General features: G+C 41.9%; 2 protein-coding genes across 2 annotated transcripts in view; one reads left to right on the top strand and one right to left on the bottom strand.

The window, feature by feature from the left end:
• The window catches only part of LOC134436343 (receptor-type tyrosine-protein phosphatase U-like), a 212020-nt gene that overhangs the window by 44798 nt on the left and 142222 nt on the right, over window positions 1-25000 (top strand). The gene's annotated exons all lie outside the window — the stretch shown is intronic.
• LOC134435756 (uncharacterized) lies at window positions 10402-14150 on the bottom strand. Its single transcript, XM_063184796.1, has 4 exons — window positions 13916-14150; window positions 13577-13732; window positions 11470-11562; window positions 10402-10828 (listed from the first exon to the last, which is right to left on the bottom strand). Exons 1-4 carry the CDS (start codon window positions 14015-14017, stop codon window positions 10526-10528), a joined length of 654 nt encoding a protein of 217 aa, XP_063040866.1. The 5' UTR covers window positions 14018-14150; the 3' UTR covers window positions 10402-10525.

The raw sequence follows: 25000 nt of genomic DNA, 5'->3' as shown, positions 1-25000 counted from the left end.
TAGTTTTCCTCTCATAATAGCACCTGGCGACTGTGACCACAGTTAGATGACCTCGGGCGCGTAAAACCATTAAAATATAGCCTAGCCTTCTGTGGCTATTCAGAGCAATATGAACCAATCAAGTCGGCGTTGCTATTAAGCAAAATACATCCCTGCTGTCTACTTAACTAAAATAAGATGCATTTGTCTAATATTTGGAGACATCGCCTTGCTCTTTCTGCGGGGAATTAAGCGCCTCTCTCCCTCGCTCTCTCTCTCTCCCTCTCTCGCCCACACACACACACACACACACACACACACACACACACACACACACACACACACACACACTGTTTGGAGAGGACGCATTTAAACTGTTGCAGTTTAGGCAGTAGGGGAGAGCAGGGACTAATGAAACACGGGACGAATGAAACACTGCGATTTACTCGAAAACTTTAACATATCCGAAAGTATGAAAAGTCAAAGTTGTCAGGTTTACAGGCAAAGGGGATTTAAGTGTCAGTAGACACTGTCGGGACGAATGAAACACCCGTTTCATCCGTCCCTCTCGCCCATTGACTTAAAGCAGGATCAAAATAAAACAAATAAAATAAAATAAAATTCTCTCTCTCCCTCTCTCGCCCACACACACACGCGACGTAGCCTGTAACGAAACTCTTTCCACTCTTTGCAATACCTAATTCCAATTGACTCGTCTTGTTGAATAGGCCTACCAGCCAAACTCACAAGCTAGATAGCCAATAGTTTCAATTGTGCTGCTTGGAGATGAGGCATTTAAACTGTTACAATTTAGGCAGCAAAGAGAAGACTGCGGTCTTCCCGGAGTGACACCCCAGCCGTTTTTTAATGGGAGCACTTGAGATGACTATGTTCCAACTTGTCTTGAGCACCGTCGTAGCGCAACAAATTATTATCGTAAACATAGCCTAGATAATTGGAAATTACAAAAAACAGGATACATTTTATAGACTTTGGCTATAGGCTAAGCCGACTCCTCTACCTGTTTGAATTAGTGCAGCCTTACAGGGAGGACGTTAATTTGGCATAGGTCAACTGCAAGAGACTACTAATTTGTGACTTGACGTGATGTGTGAATAATTAGGCTACGATATGCAACAGGCATATTTAGCCGCACTCAGTCATTCATTGGGTGAATGTCCCGACCCTGTGTATCCACGTGCATGCATAGGGTGGGGAAAAATACATCAAGCGTGCCATCACCACCCATCCCCCCCGGACCCACGAAACCCACTGAAGATCCAAGTAATTGTAGTCTGTCAGTATTTTAGTGTGTGCCCAGGTAGTTGAATTCCTGGCATGGCCTGGTTATCTCAATAGTGCCAAGAAGATGTTTGCCCTCAGGCTAGTCTGTTCATAAAGCGCATGTTCGGTTTGCTGTAATAGGCTACGATCAGTAAGCCTCAACTTGTCTGTCGTGTCTTTTCCTTCTTTCGATATTTTGTAAAATAGGCCCACGTTAAAGCCTAAATACGATAATAGGCCTAAATAAGGCTAATAAAGTAAGCTAAATAAGTCAGGCCTAAATAAAGTTGTTTTAGCCTATGAACTCAGGCAATGCAAAGATTTGCGGAGGGATTTTGGATATCTTGGCCTATAGGCTACCGATGGCTTTATGAACTTCATGACTGGGCTACAAGATAGTCGGGTAAACAAGGATTGACTTCCACCAACATCTGATGCTGAAGTGGGGGAGGGTGTTTTTTTCACTTCAAATGTTCCCCGACACAGACACACACACACACACACACACACACACACACACACACACACACACACACACACACACACACACAGATACGCGCTAATCGCTCTCTCTCTCCGTCTCTCCCTCTCTTTCTCATTGTTGCTATACGTGCATCTGGATAGGCATAGGCAGTGTGGTCACCCAGCACATTTTCATAGAAATGCTGTGTTTTTTTTTAATGAAATCTTTATTCAGTTATTTGTGAACAGTCTCTGCGTTTCTCTTTCGATGTTGCGTCACCGTGGACAAGTGTCTGCTCGAAAACTTAATGCAAAGCGGCTAAAATTTTCAGAACGTGTTGAACTTTTCAGAACATGAATGTTTGTCTGTGGGGGAGGGGGTGGGTTACAGCAGGGACTGCACAGCCTTTTGTGACATGTCGTGGCGCGACAGGTTATCCAGCCTCCGAAGGAGTCATAGTTCCCCAGTCATACTGTTGGTTCGCATCTCCACCGAAGCAACTGAATTTGCAGTCCTAATCACAGATGATTAGCCACACCTGGTGTAACAGATGTCTTGTCATGTGTGCATCACATCCCAGTTAACCGGAATCCCGTCGATCGCACACAACAGCGCATTGAAAGGATGAAATGTTCACAAACACCAATACAAAAAAAACGTCTTCAACCTATTAGTCCGTAGGCTATCCTGAGGATATCCGTTCCTGACTTGAATAGGTAGTGCAGAAATAATTAACAGACATCACTTAGCCTATAAGTTAGGAGCGGGATTGAGACGGTGAATGCAGGACAGAATAATGAAAACAGAACACCGTCGACTGGCGGTCTTGTTTAGGGATCACGCTTGTGTTATTATCAAATAGGCCTACCCAATGTTACGTGCAACGCGCAATTGGCTGACTCTTTCCACTTGTAGCCTAAAACTGAGGGAGGGATCAACGTACAATGAGCTACACTGAAGCAGATTACTCTGCTTCGCAAAAAAAAAAAAAACAGTGCACCAATAATACCCCCGTCTTCTACTATTTAGGCTACCAGATATATAGGCTAGTAATAGTATTAAGTTGTGCTACCTTGTTTTTTGTGGTAACGACAGTGTAGATCATGTAATAGCCTGCAATAGGGGAAGCGGCATGCGCCAGTTTTAAAGACGGAATGTCGTCGCCAAATGTAAAATCACCTCTCTCATGCTGACATGACGGGGCACTACTTCATTAGGCTACAATGTTTTTCATGTCTGTTTGACTCACACTATACGAGTGGTTCAATTTGTGTTTGTGTGCTCCTCGCACAAATGAGACAGACAGGCTTGCTTGATAGGGCTACACAAAGCAAGCGACATCGGTCCACTCAAAATGGTCCGAACTCCGCCGCTTGATTTCATGTCTCCTCAGTCTCTCCATTACGGTTTATTAGCCTACTCTGTTTTGCTATTTTCGTTAGGCCTATTCTTAGCCCTGGCATTAGAGATGAAGCAACTGTGATCAGTGAGGTTGTGGAAACGGTTGAATAGGCCTATGGTCCTAAATTGGAAGCGGCCGATGCCAGTTTTGAAGACAGAATGTCGTCGCCAAATTTAAAATTCGATCTCTCTCATGCTGGCGTTATGGGACACACTTAATTACAATGGTGTTCCTGTCTGATTGACTCGGTTTTAATTGTCTTTACCGGTTCAAATTGTAGTAGGTATGCAAACTCTGTATCCTGAGGATACCCGTTCCTGGCTTGAATAGTGCCGAAATAAGTTAGGGACGGATTGGGAGACGGTGAATGCAAGACAGAAAAAAGTCGAGTTTAAATTCACATGGTGGTCTTGTTTAGGGCTCACACTTGTGTTATTATCAAATGCCCTATCAAATGCCCAATGCTAAATAAAACATGCAATTTGCTGACTGTATTTCTACTACTACTAAAACTGGGGGATGGACAATCACGGGAGCACAGACAGACGTACAAGCACAGGCAGACGCTGCTCTGCAAAAGCAGTGCTATACTGCCCCCCGCATTCCGAATGGCCACAGGGTGTAATGATCACGGTGCGCTGCCGCGGCACGGCACGGTAATGAGCAGATTGAAGTTACACCATCTGTATGGTCAGTGGAAGCTTCTCTTGGCCCTGTGTTTGTGTGTGTGTGTGTGTGTGTGTGTGTGTGTGTGTGTGTGTGTGTGTGCGTGCGTGCGTGCGTGTGTGTGTCTGTCTGTGTGCGTGTGTGTGTAAGCTGTTCTTGGCCCCACTGTTTTCTGCAGTGTTAAATAAAGAACCTGCTCACTCTCTCATCAGGTGCAGAGTGAGATACTCATGCACACTCTTCCCCTGACCCGACTGCCAGTAGCTTGAAAGACTTTTCCTCCCTAACAAGAGATTAATGACTGCAACACAATGTGCTGAAAGACAAGGAAATGCTCATTCCTAAAGCTGTATATTTTTTCTTTGTGTTGTTATTTATTTTAGTTTCTTGGGGGGGCTGGCTTGTCAAGGGAGCTTCAGCTAATCTCCCCCTCAGCTGTCATCTTATTTCCCTCTTTCTCTTCTTCCTCGCCTTCCTCTTCGTGCTGTTTTCAAATGAATGAAAAGGTTTTATAGGCTGGTCCTGTTGGAGTTAACACACTTGCCAGATCCAGATATGCCACAAATGCATTAATAAACAGACACACACACACACACACGACACGCACACACACACGCACACACACACATAGGTGTCATTGATATTACTGCAGTTTCAATGTGTAATCCATCATAAAAACCATAGCAGAGGCCAGCGTTATACACATCCACAAGTTTTGTGTGTGTGTTTTCTCTCACAGTCCTCATAATGTGTGTTTAACTCAAGTGTGTAAAGGGCTGAGTGAATGAGAAACGGTTTGCGTCTTGAGGTACTCTCGGCATAGAAAAAATATGTTTGTGTGTGCGTGTATTGATGATGTATATTGAGTATAGAGTGTGCATCCGCGTGTGAGTGTGTGTGTGTTTGTGTGCAGGAGGAAGTGGGAGGATGCCTTGAGGCTTATTGCACCAAGGGCGTTTGGCTCTCTCTTCCCCCCTCTTGAGAGCCTATGGGGTGCATGTTATGCCCACACCCCCCTCCGGGGGAGCCATCCCTCCTCATTAACGCCAGCTGAGTGTGTGTAAGAGTGCTGAGACCTCCTCTAGTGTGTGTGTGTGTGTGTGTGTGTGTGTGTGTGTGTGTGTGTGTGTGTGTGTGTGTGTGTGTGTGTGTGTGTGTGTGTGTGTGTGTGTGTGTGTGTGTGTGTTTGTGTGTGTGTGCTGCTTTGGTAAGGAAGCTGTCCCTGCTAGTTAATTGACACTCCGGAGAGGAGGCATCTTGTGCCTTCGGGTTGTTTGCTTCGTGTGCAGAAACAAACACACACGCTTAGCTTTCATCTTTAGCTTCTATACCTCTCACCTTATGTATGTAACACACAGTCAGCTTTCATTTCTGCCTCCTTTACCTCCAACTTTATGTACGTAACACACACACTTAGCTCATTTCTACCTTCTTTACCTCCCACCTTATGTACTTAGCTCACACACTCAGCTTTCATTTCTACCTACTTTACCTCCAACCTTATGTACGTAACACACACACACTCAGCTTTCATTTCTACCTACTTTACCTCCAACCTTATATACAGAACGTAACACACACGCTCAGCTTTCATTTCTACCTCCTCTATCTACAGTATACACGCCCAGCTTTTATCTTTAGCTTCTATACCTCGCTCCTTATGTACGTAACACACACGCTCAGCTTTCATTTCTACCTTCTTTACCTCCAAACTTAAGTAGGCCTACGTAACACACACATTCAGCTTTCATTTCTACCTCCTTCACCTCCCACCTGCAGTTTGACTGCAGTTTGTTTGAATAGATACAACTGATACTATTGGCTGTCTATGTATGCCAAATGATACACAGGCATGGTCAGGCCCATCATGTAACACTCTTGCTTTCTCTGATTAACTGGCTGGTTTAGGGACAGAAACTCGCAGAGGCTACAGAAATTCACACACGGCAGGAAAACTGTGCAAACGCGGCCAATTGTCAAAAGTGCTGTCAGCGTTGAGCACCACGACTTTACTTACAAAGGCCTCACACCTCAACGTGGAATGTGAAGGAATCTGAATATTGCCCCCAATCTGATACATTACATTTGGATGTCCATGCATTGTTTTATCCATGAAGGAACAACTCTCTCTTAGTTTGTAAGAGGCAATAAAGGTTATTTTCCCAATAAGCCTCTAGGGGATAGTTATGAATCACTGGTGCTGATTGCTATTGGCTAAAACTATCATTGTATGTGACATCATCCAATGTGACCTCATTTCCTGTGGAGGTCTTTTTAAGTTAAGCCACTGGCATTGTTCTACCCTTTTTTGCCATCTTCTTTGTCTGTATCTTTACCTGTTAACACCTATTCAGGGAGAGGGGGTGGGGAGGCCTGTAGACAGGCCTTTGGGGCCTAATGGCCTCCCCTCTCTCTCCCATGCAAATAAACCTTGCATGTCTGAATTTCAACTATTGCACTGGAACTGGTCTTAAATATTAATTAGTAGTAAAACCTAGGTACTATCAAATGCACTGGCGTGAGATACATGGGTGGGAGACGTGACGCCTTGTTTTTTCGTAACATTGGTTAAAAACCTGCAAAACTGTTATTTTCCTCTAAAAAACAAATGTCAATGAAAGAAGATGTGGTACATTATGTTTCATATTAGTCTTAGATGAGAAGAAACATTTTTGTTAAGATTTATGTAAAGGTTTATATGTCAAATTTCCTGCGGTGTGACTGTAACATTAATGAAACAATATATAATAATATATATATAAATTAACCAACAACATTTTGAATAATGTATGAAGCATTTGGCATGATTGCATAAATCTTAACTTTAGATTAAGATATGTGAATGTGGAAAAAACTCAAGACAGTACTATTAACTACAAGTTCAATTTCGTAACACAAATTGCGTCCTGTGGGGTGACATGTATGTCAATGTTTGTGAATGGGCAGCTGCAAGGCCAACTACAAGGGTCTTAAAGACTGGCTCCTAACCAGTCAGTACCTCAGTTATTGGAGAGTGCTGTTGAAGTTGAAGGTGACTCTTAACCTCTTAATATGTCTTCATATTGCAATCTTTCTGTCACGCAATGCTTAGGCTCATTTTATGGTGTCCTGTGGTGTGACTGCTCTTACACTCAAAAAAATAACTCATTGGACTAACTCAATTTTATTGAGGGCAGATTTTCCACATATTGACATTGGGTAGCCTCAACCCAACGATAATACCTCCATGGAACACGATGCAATTGAGTTGGTTGAACCCATCTTCATTAAATTTAGCCACAATAACCAAAATACCCCGGTGTAACACAATATAAATGAGTTGGTCAAACTCATCTTCATCTAATGTAGCCAGAACAATATACATATGTCAAATGGCGTTAACCGATTTTAGTTCATTCAATGAAATTCAAGAGAGTTAATTCAAAATAAATATGTTATATTACCTCAATTGACCCCTAACTCCACCCCACTTCAGACACAAAACACAAAATCTGGTTGTTGTTTTTTTATTATTGTTATTAATCAAAAAGCATGTATAACAAACAGTCCTGGAGGAAAAGTTCCATATAACAGGCACTCAGACTGGAAGCAAAGACAGGTCATCCGCATTTATCCTGTGCGTGTGCATGTGTGTGTGTCCGGGTCTGTCTGTCTGCGTGCAAGCATCTAACTTTTGCCACGCTGAATTGCTGTTGCTTAACGCCAAAATGCTCTGCTTCACTGACAAGTTTCGTTTAGTGATGGTTTAGGTCAGGGCACAGCAATGTTCCTACTCCTTTACTTTAGCCAAAAATAGCTAAATAAGCAGGGGATTGGCAAATTTATTGCAGAATTGAGCCCAGACCAAAACCATGCATGTCTGTATGCTGCTGCAAAAAAAAAAATCTCAGCAAGTTTATGCATCTAGTTTCAAGTAAAAACAGTTTGTCAATATAAAATTTCAAAAAAATCTGACCAGGATTGGTGTGCATGCATGCAGAGTGTATCAGAGCACTGATATATAAAGCATGCTTTGAACATCCATTAGACAAATGGTAAATGAAAAACAACATTTGGGTAAAACAACCACTGCAAATAGCAGAAACAAAAAAGTGCATGCACATGTATACACTGGTCTCTGGACAAAGCAAAATTTGGACAAAAGGGGAAAAAGGTGTTCTGCTCATCAAATATTATAACTGTGTGCATGCGTGCGTGTCCACACGTCTGTGAGAGTGTGTGTGCGCAGTTACAACGCTGCAAAAACAGAAATCTCAGCAAGTTCATTTTTATAGTCTCAAGTAAAAGATATCTAGTCAACTTTAATAGCTTGATTTCTACATCGACTCCATTCAGATTCAAGAGAATCATCTTTCAAGAAAATCATCATTGAATGGACAAATGTCTTTTAAAAAAGTCTAAATACATGAAACTATAGAAATACGCTTGCTGAAATTTTATTTTTGCTGTGTAGCAGAGCATTGGCATGTAGCATGCTTTGAACATCAATAAGACAAATAGTCAATGAAAAACAACATTTGTGTTAACCAACCACTGCAAATAGCAGAAACAAAAAAGTGTGCATGCACACACGTATGCACTGGTGAATAGTTTACAGAGCGGATTTGAATGTGATTGACAAAGCATCAAATAAAATATTACATTAGTAAGGGCAAAAATGTGTTCTCCACATCAAAAATAATAACTGTGTGAGTGTGTTCAGATGTCTGTGTGCATGTGTGTGCGCGCCTGTCTCTGTAGCTCACTTGGTCCCTGTCTGTCTGTACGCTGCAAAGAGAAATCTCAGCAAGTTAATTTTTATAGTTTCAAGTAAACAATATCAACTTTAATTTTAGAAAAATGGCTTAATTTCTACATCCAGTTCATCCAGGTTCATCTGGACAAATTAGAATGGACAAACTTCTTTGAAAAAAAGTCTAAATACTTAACTTGAAACTATAAAAATAAGCTGGCTGAGATTTCATGTTTGCTGTGTAGCACAGCATTGGCATATAGCATGCTTTGAACATCCATTAGACAAATGGTCAATGAAAAAACACATTTGTGTTAACCAACCACTGCAAATAGCAGAAACAAAAAAGTGTGCATGCACACACGTATGCACTGGTGATTAGTTTACAGAGTGGCTATGAAGGTGAATGCCAAAGCATCACAAATAAAAAAAAATACATTAGTAAGGTCAACAATTTGTTACAAACAGAGAGTTGTAATATTTTGTGTGTGTGTGTGTGTGTGTGTGTGTGTGTGTGTGTGTGTGTGTGTGTGTGTGTGTGTGTATGTGTGTGTCCACACATCTCTGAGTCTGTGCCTGTCTCTATCTCACTTGGTCCCAGTCTGTACGCTGCAGAAAAATAAAATCTCAGCAAGTTCATTTTTATAGTTTCAAGTTAAACTAGTCAACTTTAATTTTAGAAAAATAGCTTGATTTCTACATCGACTCCATCCAGGTTCAAGAGAATCACTGAATGGACAAATGTCTTTAAAAAAATCAAAAATACTTAACTTGAAACTATAGAAATAACCTTGCTGAAATTTCATTTTTGCTGTGTAGCAGAGCATTGGCATGTAGCATTCTTTGAACATCAATAAGACAAAGAAAAACACAACATTTGTGTTTATCAACCATTGCAAATGGTAGAAACAAAAAGTGTGCATGCACAGACACACACTAGTCTCTTGTGAGTAGCCTACAGAGCGGCATATATGAACATGAGTGACAAAGCATCACAAATAAAAAAACCTACTTAAGGACAAAAATGTGTTCCCACATAGAAGTTAGCAAAAATGAATGTGAATTGAGGAGGGCACTGCGTTGAAGCGCTGAAAGTGGATAGCATCTTAAGCAAACAGCTTGATTTTCAGTTGCTAAATTTTCACATTTAGTTTGTGTCCATCCAGGTTCATGAGAATCTTCTGGAACATGTACGCACCAAAGAACAAAAAAACACCAAGAAAAACACATATGTGTTGCCCCAAATGTGTTACCCACAGTACCTGAGGATGGCCAAAAAGACCATGTGTGTACGCTGGTGAGTAGTCTGTCGGAGGGCAATGGCAAGGAGCATCCAGCATGGAATGTGAATTGAGGAGGGGACATGGCACTGCGCTGAAGCGCTGAAAGTGGATAGCATCTTAAGCAAACAGCTTGATTTTCAGTTGCTGATTTTTCACAGTTTGTGTCCTTCCAGGTTCATGAGAACCTTCTGGACAAATTCGAACATTTACGCATCAAAGAAAAAACAAAACAAAAAAACACCAAGAAAAACACATACGTGTTGACCCAAATGTGTTACCCACAGTACCTGAGGATGGCAAAAAAGACCGCGTTGTGTGTACGCTGGTGAGTAGTCCGTATGAGGGCAATGGCAAGGAGCATCCTGCATGGAATGTGAATTGAGGAGGGGACATGGCACTGCGCTGAAAGTGGATAGCATCTTAAGCAAACAGCTTGATTTTCAGTTGCTAAATCTTCACATTTAGTTTGTGTCCATCCAGGTTCATGAGAATCTTCTGGACAAATTCGAACATGTACGCATCAAAGAACAAATAAACAAAACAAAAAAAACACATATGTGTTGCCCCAAACGTGTTACGCACAGTACCTGAGGATGGCCAAAAAGACCACGTTGTGTGTAGTCTGTAGGAGGGCACTGGCAAGGAGCATCCTGCATGGAATGTGAATTGAGGAGGGGACATGGCACTGCGCTAAAGCGCTGAAAGTGGATAGCGTCTTAAGCAAACAGCTTGATTTTCAGTTGCTGAATTTTCACATTTAGCTTGTGTCCATCCAGGTTCATGAGAATCTTCTGGACAAATTCAAACGTGTACTTCATGCTGTCTGGGTAGGCAAGATCAAGGGCATAAATCAGTCCAAACAGGACAATGAAAGCGTTGATGACGGTACTGATGTTGTGCATCACCATGACGCCCTCAATTACCACTCCAACGTCATCTGGCTCTCGATGTCCCTGGCTCCTGATGCTGTAAATCCCCATGACTGTGGCAGCGATGTCCCCTTCGGCCTCCTCAGCGGACTGAATAAAACAGAACAAGTTTGACAAAAGCATTGAGCAATCAGAAAGTAAAAATAACAACAGTGTGTAATAGAAGTAAGAACACCAGTCAAATGTCTGCAGACTTACAAGTACAAGTCTATCCTTTCATGGGACATTTAAGAATTATCACTGAAAGAAGTTGCCAGTGTACAACTTGTATAATGCTTCAATTAATTGTTCACTGAAAAGGGAAAGGAATTTTAACACAGGGGTGTACTCACTTTTGTGGGTACAATTTGAGATCTTAAAACAGCGAGTAATTAGAACAATAACTTGAAGTGTTATACAAGTTGTACACTAGCTAGTAGTCATTGTGTCCAAGTGAAATTTCGTTCATTTTGTTCCCCAAAATGATGCAGCTACAAATCTGCAGAAATGTGAGGGGTGTACACTACATGCTTACAGCAGTGATAGTCAAATATCTTGGATCAGACCATTGGGCAGAAACACTTTAATGGAGATAAGCTAAGTTATGAACTAAGACAAGTTTTTCTTAGCCAACACCCCCACCTTTTGCCATCTCTTGAAAATGCACTGACACTTGTACTTGCGTGAAAATCCATCAACTTTAACAGAATGGTTAAGACAATACTACTATACAATAACTGAAAGACACTTACCACGTATTCCTTGAAGAACGCATCTGGGTCTTCATTTAGGTAAACAACCAGGCCGCGCAGGACAACTTCTCTCCTGAAGTCAATGTCAACATCCTAAAAGATGATAGACAAGACACAGAAAGAATAGCTGTTAAAAACATAGACAAAGCCCCAAATGATCGTGCAATTGTCCACAAACTGAATCACATTAATTTGACCCATCCATTGGTTACAGTTTATGATAATACTGGTACAGACTGATTTGGGGAACAGTTTTGTGAGATACGAGTGGAGATATGAGAAGTGAGTTGTTGTATAGAAGTTGAAGACTGCCTGGTCAGTCTTAGTTTTGTAATTTCTACGTATAATGGCTCTTAAAGGTGCATTTCCAGAACCCAGGCTGCCCATTCACAAATGTTACCTTTTTAACAAATACTTACCACCACCATAATATTCTAAGAATTCAATATGACTGAGAAAATTGCACTTTTCATACATCAAAATGGGGATCTTCTCTATGGTCCGCCATTTTCAAGTTGCAGAAATTAACAATTTAGCAACAAAAACATCCTGTACTTTGGTCATTCTATTAAATACTAGTTTATTACTTAGTAAATATTCATGAAAAGATAAAATTTGACAATTGGCAGCACACTTTCAATGAGAAAAAACTGCAAAACCTAATCTGGACACCATCTTACACAGAGCACCTTTTAAAGTCTACACACCCATCTTAAAAAGTCAGGTTTTAGTGATGTAAAAAAAGACAGAAAGACAAATAAATTAACCCTTAAACCTATTCTTTGTTGCAGCACCTTTGGCTTTGATACAGCCTTCAGTCTTTTTGGGTGAGAGTCTATCAGCATGGCTGATGTTGATGTGACGATATTGGTTAACTCCTCTTTGCAAAAGCCCTCCAAATCAGACAGATTGTGAATGCATATACTGTGCACAGTCATCCCCTGATCACCCAACTGAGGTTCGATGGGACACAGGTCTGAATTCTGTCCGGGCCATTCCAAAACCCCAATCTGGTGCTGGTGAAGCCCTTCTTTTGTCTATTTAGGCTTGTGCTTGGGATAATTGTTGTTCTGAAAATTAAGCTCTTCTGCTTCCACCTTTCAAACTGGGGGGCCGAAGGTTGGGAGCAACTACCACGGCCCCAGTGGAACTGTTCATACTTCTCTCCTCCCTAACTAATAAAGAAAACAGCATAAAAGCAGTATGCTGCCACCCACCATACTTCACTGTAGGTATGGCGTTATTTGGGTGATGTTTTGCGCCTAACATACCCTTTGGAATTCTATCCAAAAAGTTGCAAAGACATCTGTAACATCCCAAATGCATGTGGGAATAAATGTTATGGTCTGATGAAACTGAGGTATACAAAAAGGTATGTTGGGCAAAAAAACAACACTACATCGCCAAGTTAACACCATGCGTTAAGTGACGCACAGCAGCATCATGCTGGCTGCTTTTCTTCAGCCAGAACTGGGGCTTTGGTTGGGGAGGAGGGAATTATGAACAATTCCACAGGGGCCGTGGCAGTGGCACAAAACCTTCGGCCACCTGTTAGAAAGGTGAAGACGCAGAGAAGCTCAATCTTTCAGAACAACAATTACCTTATGCAGACGCCTAAATCAACAGAATAACACTGAAATAGCCCAGACAGAGTTCAGACCTGTATCTCACTGAATATCTTATTGAGCGATCTGCACAGGAGAGTCATTCGCAATCTGTCAGATTTGGAGGCCTTTTGCAAAGAGAAGTGGAGAAATATTGCCACATCAATATGTGCCATGCTGATAGACTCTTTCACAAAAAAGACTGAGTGCTGTAAAGAAAGCCAAAGGAGCTGCAGCAAAGTATTAGTTGAAAAGGTGTGCATACATGCAACCATGCTAATTGAGTTTTTTTATTTTCTATTCTTTCTCTTTAAAGCTTTGAGTTTGTTTCTCAATTGTATTGTACAGGAGAAAAGTTAAGTGGGAAAATTTGTGAAATTATTTATCATTCCTTCATCTTTTAAAATCACAAAAACCTGCCATTTCAACATGGGTGTGTAGACTTTTTACAGGCACTGTAGAAATCAGCAGAGAGAAAAAAAATGTAATGTAATTATACTAACCGCGGCAGCCATTTCAAGGATGTGCTTGATCCGTTGTCCTTTGACCCCTCCTTTGTCCTGGAGAATCTGCTGCAGTTTTGGTGTAAAGTGGTCGAATTGGGAGAGGAACTTTGCTCGAAGTGGCTTCGTAGTGACACGCATGAACTCAGCATTTACCTGGGGAGTGGGGGAAGAGAGAGAGAGAGCAAGAGAGCGTGAGAGAGAGTGAGAGAGAGAGCGTGAAAGAGAGCAAGAGAGTGTGAGAGAGAGTGAGAGAGCATTACTTGTACTTCAAATTACTTAGTGGAAACACTGCTATTGCAAAATACAAATGAAAATAAAAAGCACACACACACTTACTTCCCTCTGCTCAAACAGAGCAGGCCATCGATTTTTGAAATCCTCTATCCTCGGCCTCTGGTCCACAACTTCTTGTCGTCTGTAGGAGAAGGTTTTCTCCATCTTGGCTTTTATTATAGCTTCGTTGTCCCGTTTGGACACTTCTGTCAACAAAGCAATTCGTTCACTCTCCAGGCTATCTTCAGTTTCACCTTTGGGATGTAGGGGGATGTAGTTAACTTCAGCCTTTCTAGGCTTTTTGATATGAGCAGCAGATTTCCCTTGGCCTTCACGTTTGTGTTTTAGGGAATTGATCCGAATTTCAGGGTGCCCAAGTCTCCCAAGTTTGGTTCTGTAATTTTGCATTTTGTATTTTAAAGACTGCTTCCATCCAGAGAACCCTGACTTGCATCCTAACTGACCCAAGCAAGGATGGGCCCTTGTCAGTGCAGCTGCTACTTCCTCACAGTGGTAGTCCTTAGGATACTTTGTGTATTTCATCATCTCTTGTGCCAGGCCATCCAGGATGATTCCTTTTAGCTTCGGGCCAGGAGCAAAGAAGGTTCCATTTGTTTCAAACTCCGTGTTCTTTTGCTGTAGCTCCAGTTCCGCTTCATAGGAAAACTTTGGAACAACAAAAACATGGGGCCAGGTGGATATTCCTGATTTATGAATCTCTGGGGAAGAGCATGGAGTTGAGGTACACAAGGTGGCATCACTGCTTGATGAGGCCAAAGATGAAGTCTCAGTGTTCGGGAATGAGGAACTGGAAGCAGTCGGTTCCACTGAGTATAAAGTGACGTAGGGCTCCACAAGTGGTGTGTAGATTACTTTGAGTGTACCCATATTTTGGATTTCAGACACGGAGGTGAGATTCATGAACTCATTGAAGTCAGAGTCCATGTATTGTAAACGAAAGTCTTGATGCAATTGAAAGCTTGCCTTCAACAGATCATGTACTTCTTCCACAGTTGCTGGAATTCCAGAAACCATGTGCAATTTCCTGGAGTCAGATCCATCGCCAAAAATGACCCTGAGAACAGCTGAATTGGACATAGTCCAAGACTTTCTGTCCTAATCTGAAACAGAACACCACAAGCATACCACCACATCAGCAATATACAGTACACTACATGCAAACAGTTCATACAGCGTCAGAGCAAGATAAACCTAGGTTATTTAGTGGCACCAGAGATATTAAAGTATGAGGCCAAAGCCAGACTCAGAGGTATCAATTACATCATTTACAACATAGAAATACGTTTTAAAAACATCTATTTGGCCATTATCATATCATTATCAAAAAATGTATCACCACATCGAATAACACTAATAGCAATGCATTTATGATTGGGCTAAATATCAATCAATGCATCAGTGGGGGCTACACAATTTATTGACAGTGTTACCAACCTTTGTAATGACAACGTAAGTGGGCAAATCACAGCTCAAACACACCTTCAGTCCTGATCTGAAACAGAAGAATATCAAGAAAATACCACATTAGCAATATACAGTAAAGGCTCAAGGGATTTAGTAATGCCCAACTGCTATTATTTGAGGCCAGTCACACTCGCCTGACAATAAAACTTTTCCATTACACTGTGCAACCCAAAAATACAATTGAAAGAATATTTCTACATCATTTATGTAAAGAGAACAGCAAAATCAATCAAACTATTTGAAACCAATGTTCATATTTAAGATTTCCACTAACCTTTAACAATGACAAATCTTTTCAACATGACCATGCGTAAACCTGCTACGATGTACTCCACAAGGGGATACGGGTCCTCCAAGTCGGCAAGCTCAATAAGGCCAACCTCTCTAGTGGGACACTCCGTTAATTCAAAGCCACCATAATGCTCTCTGTACCAAGCACAAACACCTCTAACTACAAAAATTGGACTATCTTTCACAATGCACAGCTGAATTATCTCATTAAATTTCGGAAGTCCATCTGCAGATCCATGTACAATAAGCATCCCTGTTCTGTAACATATGCCACTGTACGTCAAATGTTTTGTCATATGAACCTCAGTAATTTCTGGGTGTTTTTGATGCAGTTTTGACTTTACTGCCTCACTAAGGACATCCAAAGGCAGTACTGAAATATCTGAGACTTCCAGAGACGACTTCAAGTTGGAGCCATGCGTTTCATAGGCTAGCATAAATTGATGTTTAGTAGCTAGTGAACGAGGTATATTTTTAAAACAGTTTGTATACCGAGCAACCTGCTTAAAGAAGCTATGCTTCGCCTCAAACCTCATAGTCCATAGTGCTGCCAGGGGCCCAAAGCAACGTATCATTTGCGGATAGTGCTCTAAAAAGTGATGTTTTGGCAGGAGCTTTACATGTGGAAAGAGTTCAAGATAGCGTTGTCGGTGATCATAGATCTTCGCCTCAAGATATGCAATGGTTTCACTTGTGTGCACAGGGGCCACAACCAACTCAACAATGTCCTTCAGGTCCAGAATCAACAGCCACGATGGTTCATTTTCTGGTACAAGATGCCCAATGCAAAAGGGAAGAAATCGCAACATTGCCCAATTTTCATGAGCATTTCCACCTATGGTGTTAGTGGATGTGAAGGAACGTGGTATGGCATGTGGACGATTGGTTTTGTCTCCCCATTTGAATGGAAATGTCTGAATCAATGTGTTAAGCACATCAAGAGTGAAGTATTTCTTTGAGATCAATAAGCAAATACAGCGTGCAAGTTCAACTGGCACAACACCTTCAAAGAGGTCGTGCACAATATCAGGAGGATATCCAGTGCTCACATGAAAATGAGAGAGGTTCTCTGTTAAAACACATGGTTTCTTTACACCACAGCAAATTGCTGCATTTTCCTTGGCAGAGTGGAGATGAATAGCATGAATATCTCGGGTTCTAAGTTGGAAAGCACCAGACTTCACATCCTTGGTCTGAAATTCTGACTTATCTCCTGTACAAAATCTACAGACTGACCCACCAGAGAAACTCTCAACAAATCCAGCTATTCCATGTGCACCAAGATTGTCAGCAATAACACATTGCACCGTACCTTTAACAAACTGACCAATCTGGGAAATGAAAACTCCGTGCTGCTCTAGTATACTCAAATCTTGTAAGAGAGGTTCCAACAGTTTTTGATAGCCGTATGTCTTGATGTCATCAGATTTGGAAAGAACAGCTAAGTAGATTGAGCTCAATTTCGAATGTGAACCTGGTGGCAAATTTCCCAACACCCAGTAGACGCCACAGAGTTTGTGCTTTTTACGAGATGTCCCCAAAGGATTGCAGCATTCGAAGTCATCTACATAAAGATGTAGTGCAATTCTTAAGCCTTCACTGGACAGAAAGCTGTTTTGTTTATAGTATTCACCATCTCTTATGGTTCGATACTCTTGTAAGCAAGATGTGGTTGGGTGGTTTTGCAGACCTGGATTTTTAAGATGATCAAGGATGCCTTCATCAGAGAGCAACTTTTGCAAAGATTGTAACAATGGTATATATTGAAATGACCTTTTCTTCTGGGTATCTAGTATATACTCAACCGGCTCCACAATCCTAAAATGAGATATATAATATTCTTTACGCTTGTAAGCAGTAGCAAGAGGACCATCCTTCGCGATTGCTACACCCAATACATTACTCTTACATATGACATTGGAAAGCTCATCAACGACTGAATCTTCAATTTGTAGATTATGGCTCTGAAACACACCAGAAACTGTAGCCTTTGTCAAAGGCAGAGCTTGCGTACTCAATATAAAGTGAAGTTCAGAGAGGACCTCGTCAATAGCAGTCTTTGGAGTGTGAACAATATTCTCTAACCTCAATAAAATGCATGCAATTTTCTCTTCAATAACATTACTTTGATGTAACTCTACAAGACCAGTACAACTAAGCAACTCGTGCTCATTATCAGTGTCAATGGGATCAGTTTCACCATCTGCAGTATGTTCTAACTGATCTAAATCATCACTGCTACAGATTACAGCGGCTTGAAAGTCTGACAATGAATATTGGTTGTGTTTCCTGTTTTTATGTGTGTTAAATGTACTGTAAACATTCGTTTTAAATGTACATCCTGAAAACACGCATGGAACTGTTTCATTTCGCTGGAGATGTCTATTTAGATGATGAAAAAAGTCTTTCTCTGTTGCTAGTTCTCTGCCAGAACAGACATGGCACTGAAATGTGGATACTTGAACTTGCTTTTGAGATGACTGTTTGGGGTGCCTTTTGTATGTGTGATTTAATAGTTTACTCCATGTGTTAAATGTACAAGGACAATCTGTGTATGGGCAAGGAAAACGACAACTACCTCTAAAATGGCCATGCGTCTGTCTGAAATGCTGCAACAACAAATACCTGCTAGCTAGTTCCACAGAGCATTCTTTGCACTTCCACATAAATTATCCTGCAAGGGAGAGAGTTAAGACGATTAGCAAAATTAACTCTTGTAAGGTCTTGTGTTACACAGGAGATCTTGCTTGGGTCTGGTGGACCCGTGTTATCTTTAGGCTTTTAGATCAATAGATCATTTTTATTATAATAAGCTTAGTCCAGCGAATTGGTGAAATGATTGTGCACTTTTTGAGTAAAAGCATTAAAATCTGTATATATACTTCATATTCTGAATAATAGTGTTTTGAGTCAAGAAAAAAAAATCATTTTCAAGATGGCTGCCAAATCCAATATGGTCAACCCATATTACTGAAACCATGAGTGAGTTACAATATGCGACCTTGCCTCCTCCACTTGTGCTTGTGGCCTCACCCCACCTCCTGGCCCCTCCTCCGTGGAGAAAACGTTTAAGTTTCCCAGTTGTCAGCCTCGCCACAACAACTTTTGAGGGACTGTTTTTCATTCACCATCCCAATTGCAAATGAGAAAAAGACTTTACAATTGAGCTTTTGCGAGATATTGAATATAATGCTGTTGTCAGTGATGTCATAATGACATATTACTTCCTGGTACGAGGAGACAAGCACAAGTGGAGTAGGCAAGGTTGCATATTGTAATGCACTCCCTATGCACTGCATCAAGACTAACAGAGAACCTGGAAGCTATGAGAATGAGCACTATTTGGCAGTCAGCGGTGGTACTGCTGCTAGTTGGCTATTGCAGGCAAGTGAAACGATGAATGGGGTCAATGGAGTTTCCTAGAACTATCATGTTTATCTTATATTTTTTTTGCCCAGAAATATTAATATTCTGTTTGAAGCTAGAACTAATAAGAACAAATGGATATGCTAGTTTTTGTTCATTAGTTTCGTTCCTCTGTTGAGTAGCCTAAAACTTCTACACATCCAAAATCTAAAACACTGTCTGGCGTTCTTTGCATTTTGGTCAAACCTCAACTATCAATTCAAGACATCAAATTGATTATTAATTAAGTTACACGAATACAGTGCACCATTACAGGCTTACTAATCAGAACATTAATTAAACTGTGCACCCATTTTCACACTTTTACATTAAAGTGTCAGGTAGCTTCAAATATGGGTTGGCCATCTTGAAAATACAACATTTTCCATGACACATCCAACATTAATACTAATCAGCGTATCAAGAAGGACATGTGTACCAATTTTCATGCTTTTACTATTAAGTGTCCGGTAGTTTCATTAATTTGGGTTGGCCATATTGGATTTGACGCCATCTTGAAAATTCACAATTTTTCGCCACACATCCCATGCAAATATTAATCAGCGCATCAAGGACGTGTATGCCAATTTTCATGCTTTAACTAAAAAGTGTTAGATAGTTTCGCTAATTTGGGTAGGCCATATTGGATTTGGCGGCCATCTTGGAAATTCATAATTTTTCGCAACACCTCCAATGAAAATATTCATCAGCGCATCAAGAGGGATATGTGCACCAATTTTCATGCTTTTACTACAAAGTTCCAGGTAGTTTCACTAATTTGGGTTGGCCATATTGGATTTGGCGGCCATCTTTAAAATTCATAATTTTTCAAAATGCCTCCAATGCTAATGTTAATCAGCACATCAAGACGGATATGTGTACCAATTTCCGTGATTTTACTACAAAGTGTCAGATACTGATGGCCAGAAGATTTGGTGGCCATCTTGAAATTTCATCATGTTTTGCAAGCCTCCAATGTGAATATTAATCAGCAGATCAAGAAGGATATGTTTACCAATTTTTCATGCTTTTACTCAATAGAGCACAACTTGGCTTTTTTGTGTGCCCAATTTGCCTTACTACAACTAAATTTGGGCCCAATGAACCTTACATTCACAGAACCAAGGTCAGTGAATCCTAGTGTGAAAATATTTGTATATTTTTAAAAGCTAAAAGACTCAACGACCCGAAGACCTTACAAAGGTTCTAATTGGATGACAATGGCCACATTTACATGATGCTTTTAATTCCGAATTAATAATTACAAATTAAAAAATCTTTATTCAGAATTAAACCAAGTTAATTCTGAATTAAATGTCTCATGTAGCCTACAAGAGGTCAATGCATGAAACTGATAAGAGATCCTGTGACAAAAAGTGGTTAATTAAGTTACTTACTATGATTGAGAGGTTGGCTGCTGTAGGCCTACTTTGGTGGCATTGATGTAAACTGCAAAAGATAAAGGCAAAAATCAGTGCAAGTGTAGGGATGCTCAGCATTTTCAGCAAGGCAATAGCATTTCGTTTATCAATATTTGCTTGCTGCAATTATTATGGCATTAACTTAACTGTAAAAATGTATCCTACCACTTCTGCACCACACATCCTAGACAAGCATATAATAACTCAAATATTTGCCGTTAACCTTCATGATAGTAGATGGATTATGACGCGTTTGTGTAGTTTGATTTATGGCTACTGAATAGCAAGTGAGAACGATGGACTTCCAATAGCTACCCCAAACACAACTAGTCACACAAACCCCATGCATGAAACGTCAACTACAGCATACATGCATGTATCAAAGGTTTTGCTGCTACACCCATGCAAAACGTCCCTCACAGGGGGAGAAAAGACAAGTAACGAGGGATATTAGGGCTAGCCTACTTGATACGACAGAGGAAAATGGTCACCGATTGTACAGGTGGTTGCACGAGGCTACCAACAGCAGATGAAAACCGTGCGACGTTGCACTAGTTTCCTTTCCTTTCCTTTCATTCAACCAAGAAAAGTAAATGAACTGGTGCATCGTTTAACTCGCCCCTTCCCTTATGTTCGCAAAATATCTCAGTATCCCTTCACAAATTTACCACGATTGGTTCGGTAATCCAGTTATTTGCCTGCTTGCAGTCGCTAGAGAATCAGATAACCATGTGTTAGTCGTCGCATGCTTACCGAGGTGGTCAAGTGCAGATACTTCCGTCCCTTCCCCCCTCTCGCTCTCATGAGCAGAACCAGTTCAAACAACGTTCAAGTTTAGTATAGACCATCACTCGAAGAGCATACGTGGGTTGCAGTATTGACCCACACTAAAACACAGTTCTTCATTTCGACAAGTTTGCACCAACCACGCGGTAAACGGATAGGCTAACGGCTTGCAAACATTTGAGTAACCACCAGCGCTATCTGCGATTAAGCATGTCCACCAGGGTGTGAAAGGGGGATGCTTAATACCTGTGAACTGCATTCATCTTACGCCAAATTAAATATATCGACATTAATTCTCACCTACCTAGCCCAGATACACTTTACCTGTGAAATTCACTTATGGTAGAGTACACACAACCCGTGGGTTTGGTCAAACTTGATTCGCCTTCAGGGACTAGTTAGCTAGCCTGCTAAAGTCAATACCAGCGTGACTGACTTTTGGTTAGTCGTCTCATTTCAAGACCTTTTCGAAACAAGCTTTTTGAAACAGTGTTTTAAAACGTAACGGCATTGTGAAATCGCCAATGACTGGGTTCGTAGCGATTTAGCCCAGCAATTATCTTACCTGTTTTATGAGACCGCCGCACCAACTCGCCATCTTGTTGAAAAAGACCCTCGCATCGTCGTGTCGGTGCTGCTGGAAACGCGCATGCGCACGGCAAGGTCCTGAATTGATTTTATTGGGTTCTTGAGAGTTGGGTAAATGCATTGTGTTGAGATAATTAAATCTACATGCATTTTATGGTTAACCAATTTGTTCGAGTAAATCAAACAAAAAGACAATGTGGCACACCAAAGAAGGGCTTGGGTCAGTTTTTTGAGTGTATAGGAGGAAAAAAAGTTTTTTTTATTAATGAAAACACATATTAAGATTAAACACAATATCATTATCAAGTTAGCATGAGCTCAGATGTCAGTCATGTATACAAAAGGATTAAAGTGGCCATAATGCAGTGAATTCCCTGTGGTGTGACTCCATTTTCCTGCGGTGTGACATGCCTATGCTTGTTGATGCAGGACACATTTTCCCAAAAATGGCAAAAATAAGGTGAAATTCCACAGACCACTAAGTGCTTTATTTTTTTCTATTTTTTTCCAATTTTTATCCATAATTTTTTTCAGGAATTTGAAAAACTTTTTTTTTTTTTGCGTTACGCCCTTAAACGTCAACCACCCACATACACCTTTACATGATGCCAGTCTGGCATGAGATACATACACCTTTACATGATGCCAGTCTGGCATGAGATACATACACCTTTACATGATGCCAGTCTGGCATGAGATACATACACCTTTACATGATGCCAGTCTGGCATGTAAAACTCTCTGGATCTCTCTGCTTAGCTGGCTGATACGTGTTTCGTCCCATGGTGCTGTCTATTTTTTCCTGAGCTGCTTCACAGTTGAAATGACTGGGAATTGGCTGGACTGATGTAACCCTCTCTCTATTTAAATGGTAGGGACGAGCTGGTTGGACTGATGTAACCCTCTCTCTATTTAAATGGTAGGGACGAGCTGGTTGGACTGATGTAGCTCTCTCTCTACTTAAATGGTTGGGACGGGTTGGTCTGTCCCAGGTGTCGTCTTCCACCTCTCTATTGAGTTGAGCTGAGCTGAGCTGGTGAAATGACTTGATAATCCGTGACAGCAGCACCCGCACAGCACCCACACCGCACCCGCTTAAGCTGCTCTCTGTGCCGGAACTTTCTCCCATGCACCAGCGGATGAGCTGCCTCATTAATGCCCTGCTTTACCCAGAGGTGACAGGGGACTAACACTGAGGAAGAGGAGGAAGATGAGAGGAAGAGAAGAGGTAAAGGAAGAGGAGAGGTAAAGGAGGAGGAGAAGGAGGAGGAGGAGAAGGAGGAGGAGAAGGATGAGGAGGAGATGAAGAGGAGGAGGAGAAGGAGGAGGAGAAGGATGAGGAGGAGATGAAGAGGAGGAGGAGGAGGAGGATGAAGAGCAGAGGAAGAGGAGAGATAGAAGAAAAGGAGAAGGAGGAGGAGGAGAATGAGGAATAGGAGCAAAAGGAGGATGAGGATGAGGATGAGGAAGAAGTAATGTAGTAGAGTAATAGAGTAGGTAGAGTAGTACAGTAGTAAAGCAGAGATACTTTATTGATCCCCAAGGACATTGAGGATGTGCAGGTGTAGGAGGAGGAAGAGGAGGAGGAGGTGGCGGAGGAGGAGAAGGATGAGGAGGAGGTGTATGGGGAGGGTGAGTGAAGTTTGCTGTCTAGGATGTGCAGAGTCACATGGAGCATACGGAGGGAAAAGGTGAAAAATGAAAAAGCAGAGGAGGTGGAGGTGCTTAACCTCCCTGTCGTCCTCCGTACATTTCTCTCTACCCCTCTATCCTCTGTGTGTGTGCTGCTTACTCTGCCTCTCGCTCCTGCTGTGGGTTTTAGAACGGCATATTCATCCACTGGGTGTCATTACCCCGCAGCTCTCTAACACGCCGGGATATGAAAAGAGGTGTAATTTAGTCTGCTAGAGAGAGAGAGAGAGAGAGAGAGAGAGAAAGAGAGAGAGAGAGAGAGAGAGAGAGAGAGAGAGAGAGAGAGAGAGAGAGAGAGAGAGAGAGAGGGAGAGAGAGAGAGAGAGAGAGAGAGAGGATGAGAGATATGTGGGGTTATTAGTGGTGGTGGGATGTTCTAGCTTTTCCAGGCCGGTAAATGCGGTGTGAGACATACTGTGTGTGTGTGTGTGTGTGTGTGTGTGTGTGTGTGTGTGTGTGTGTGTGTGTGTGTGTGTGTGTGTGCGCGCCTGTGCCTGTGCCTGTGCGTGTGCGTGTGCGTGGCGGTGGGTGGTAGATGATTGAACATAATTTGGGTGGTAAGGTGCTACGTGATGGGGTGGATGATGATGTGATGGCGGGTCACCTTGACATAGGGTAGGAGACAGCATATTCAGAAATGCTATTTCTCCCTGCCCTGTCAAATTCTCTCTCTCTATCAACCCCTCCCCTCTCTCTCTCTCTTGATGTCACTCTACAGTCTCAGCCTGTTGCGTCTCTCTCTGCTCAGTTGGGAGATCCACTCCACTTAGGGGAGGTGGCCTAATGGTTAGGGAGGTGGTATTAAGATCCTAGGGTTGCAGGTTCGTATCCCACCCTTACCTTTCCCTACACCACCAGTCATGGCTTAAGTGCCATGACTCTATGGCCAGGGGGGGGGGTGTTTGGGCAAAAAAGGATAAGAACCACTGCCATAGAGCAAGGCACCTACTGTAACTCCACATTGCTGTAGGGACTGAAACCAATACCCTGTAAATAACTGTAAAAAGTGAAAGCCCATTGGGAAACTCCAACTCCCATTGTCATTGTGACACAGCACTCAAGTGAACACTGCACACTGCACACAACGAAATTGCATTTATGTCTCACCCGTGCAAGGGAGCAGCCCTCAGTGGCGCCCCATGGGGAGCAGTGCGGTGGGACGGTACCATGCTCAGGGTACCTCAGTCATGGAGGAGGATGGGGGAGAGCACTGGTTGATTACTCCCCCCACCAACCTGGCGGGTCGGGAGTCGAACCGGCAACCTCTGGGATGCAAGTCTGACGCCCTAACCGCTCACCCATGACCGCCCTCTGTATGTCGCTTTGGATGCAAAAATTGTCAGCTAAGTGGAGGATTTGGCTCCATTGTGCCATAGATGCTGACCTAGCTGTCTGTCTGTTTGTCTGTCTGTCTGTCTGTTTTCGGTCTGTCTCTCATTGCCATCAGCAGGTAACAAGCTGTCTACTTTTAAATGTGTGC

This window comes from Engraulis encrasicolus, chromosome 20 (genome assembly GCF_034702125.1).
Source record: "Engraulis encrasicolus isolate BLACKSEA-1 chromosome 20, IST_EnEncr_1.0, whole genome shotgun sequence".
NCBI lineage: Eukaryota > Metazoa > Chordata > Actinopteri > Clupeiformes > Engraulidae > Engraulis > Engraulis encrasicolus.
This window is presented reverse-complemented; position numbering and strand designations above follow the sequence as displayed.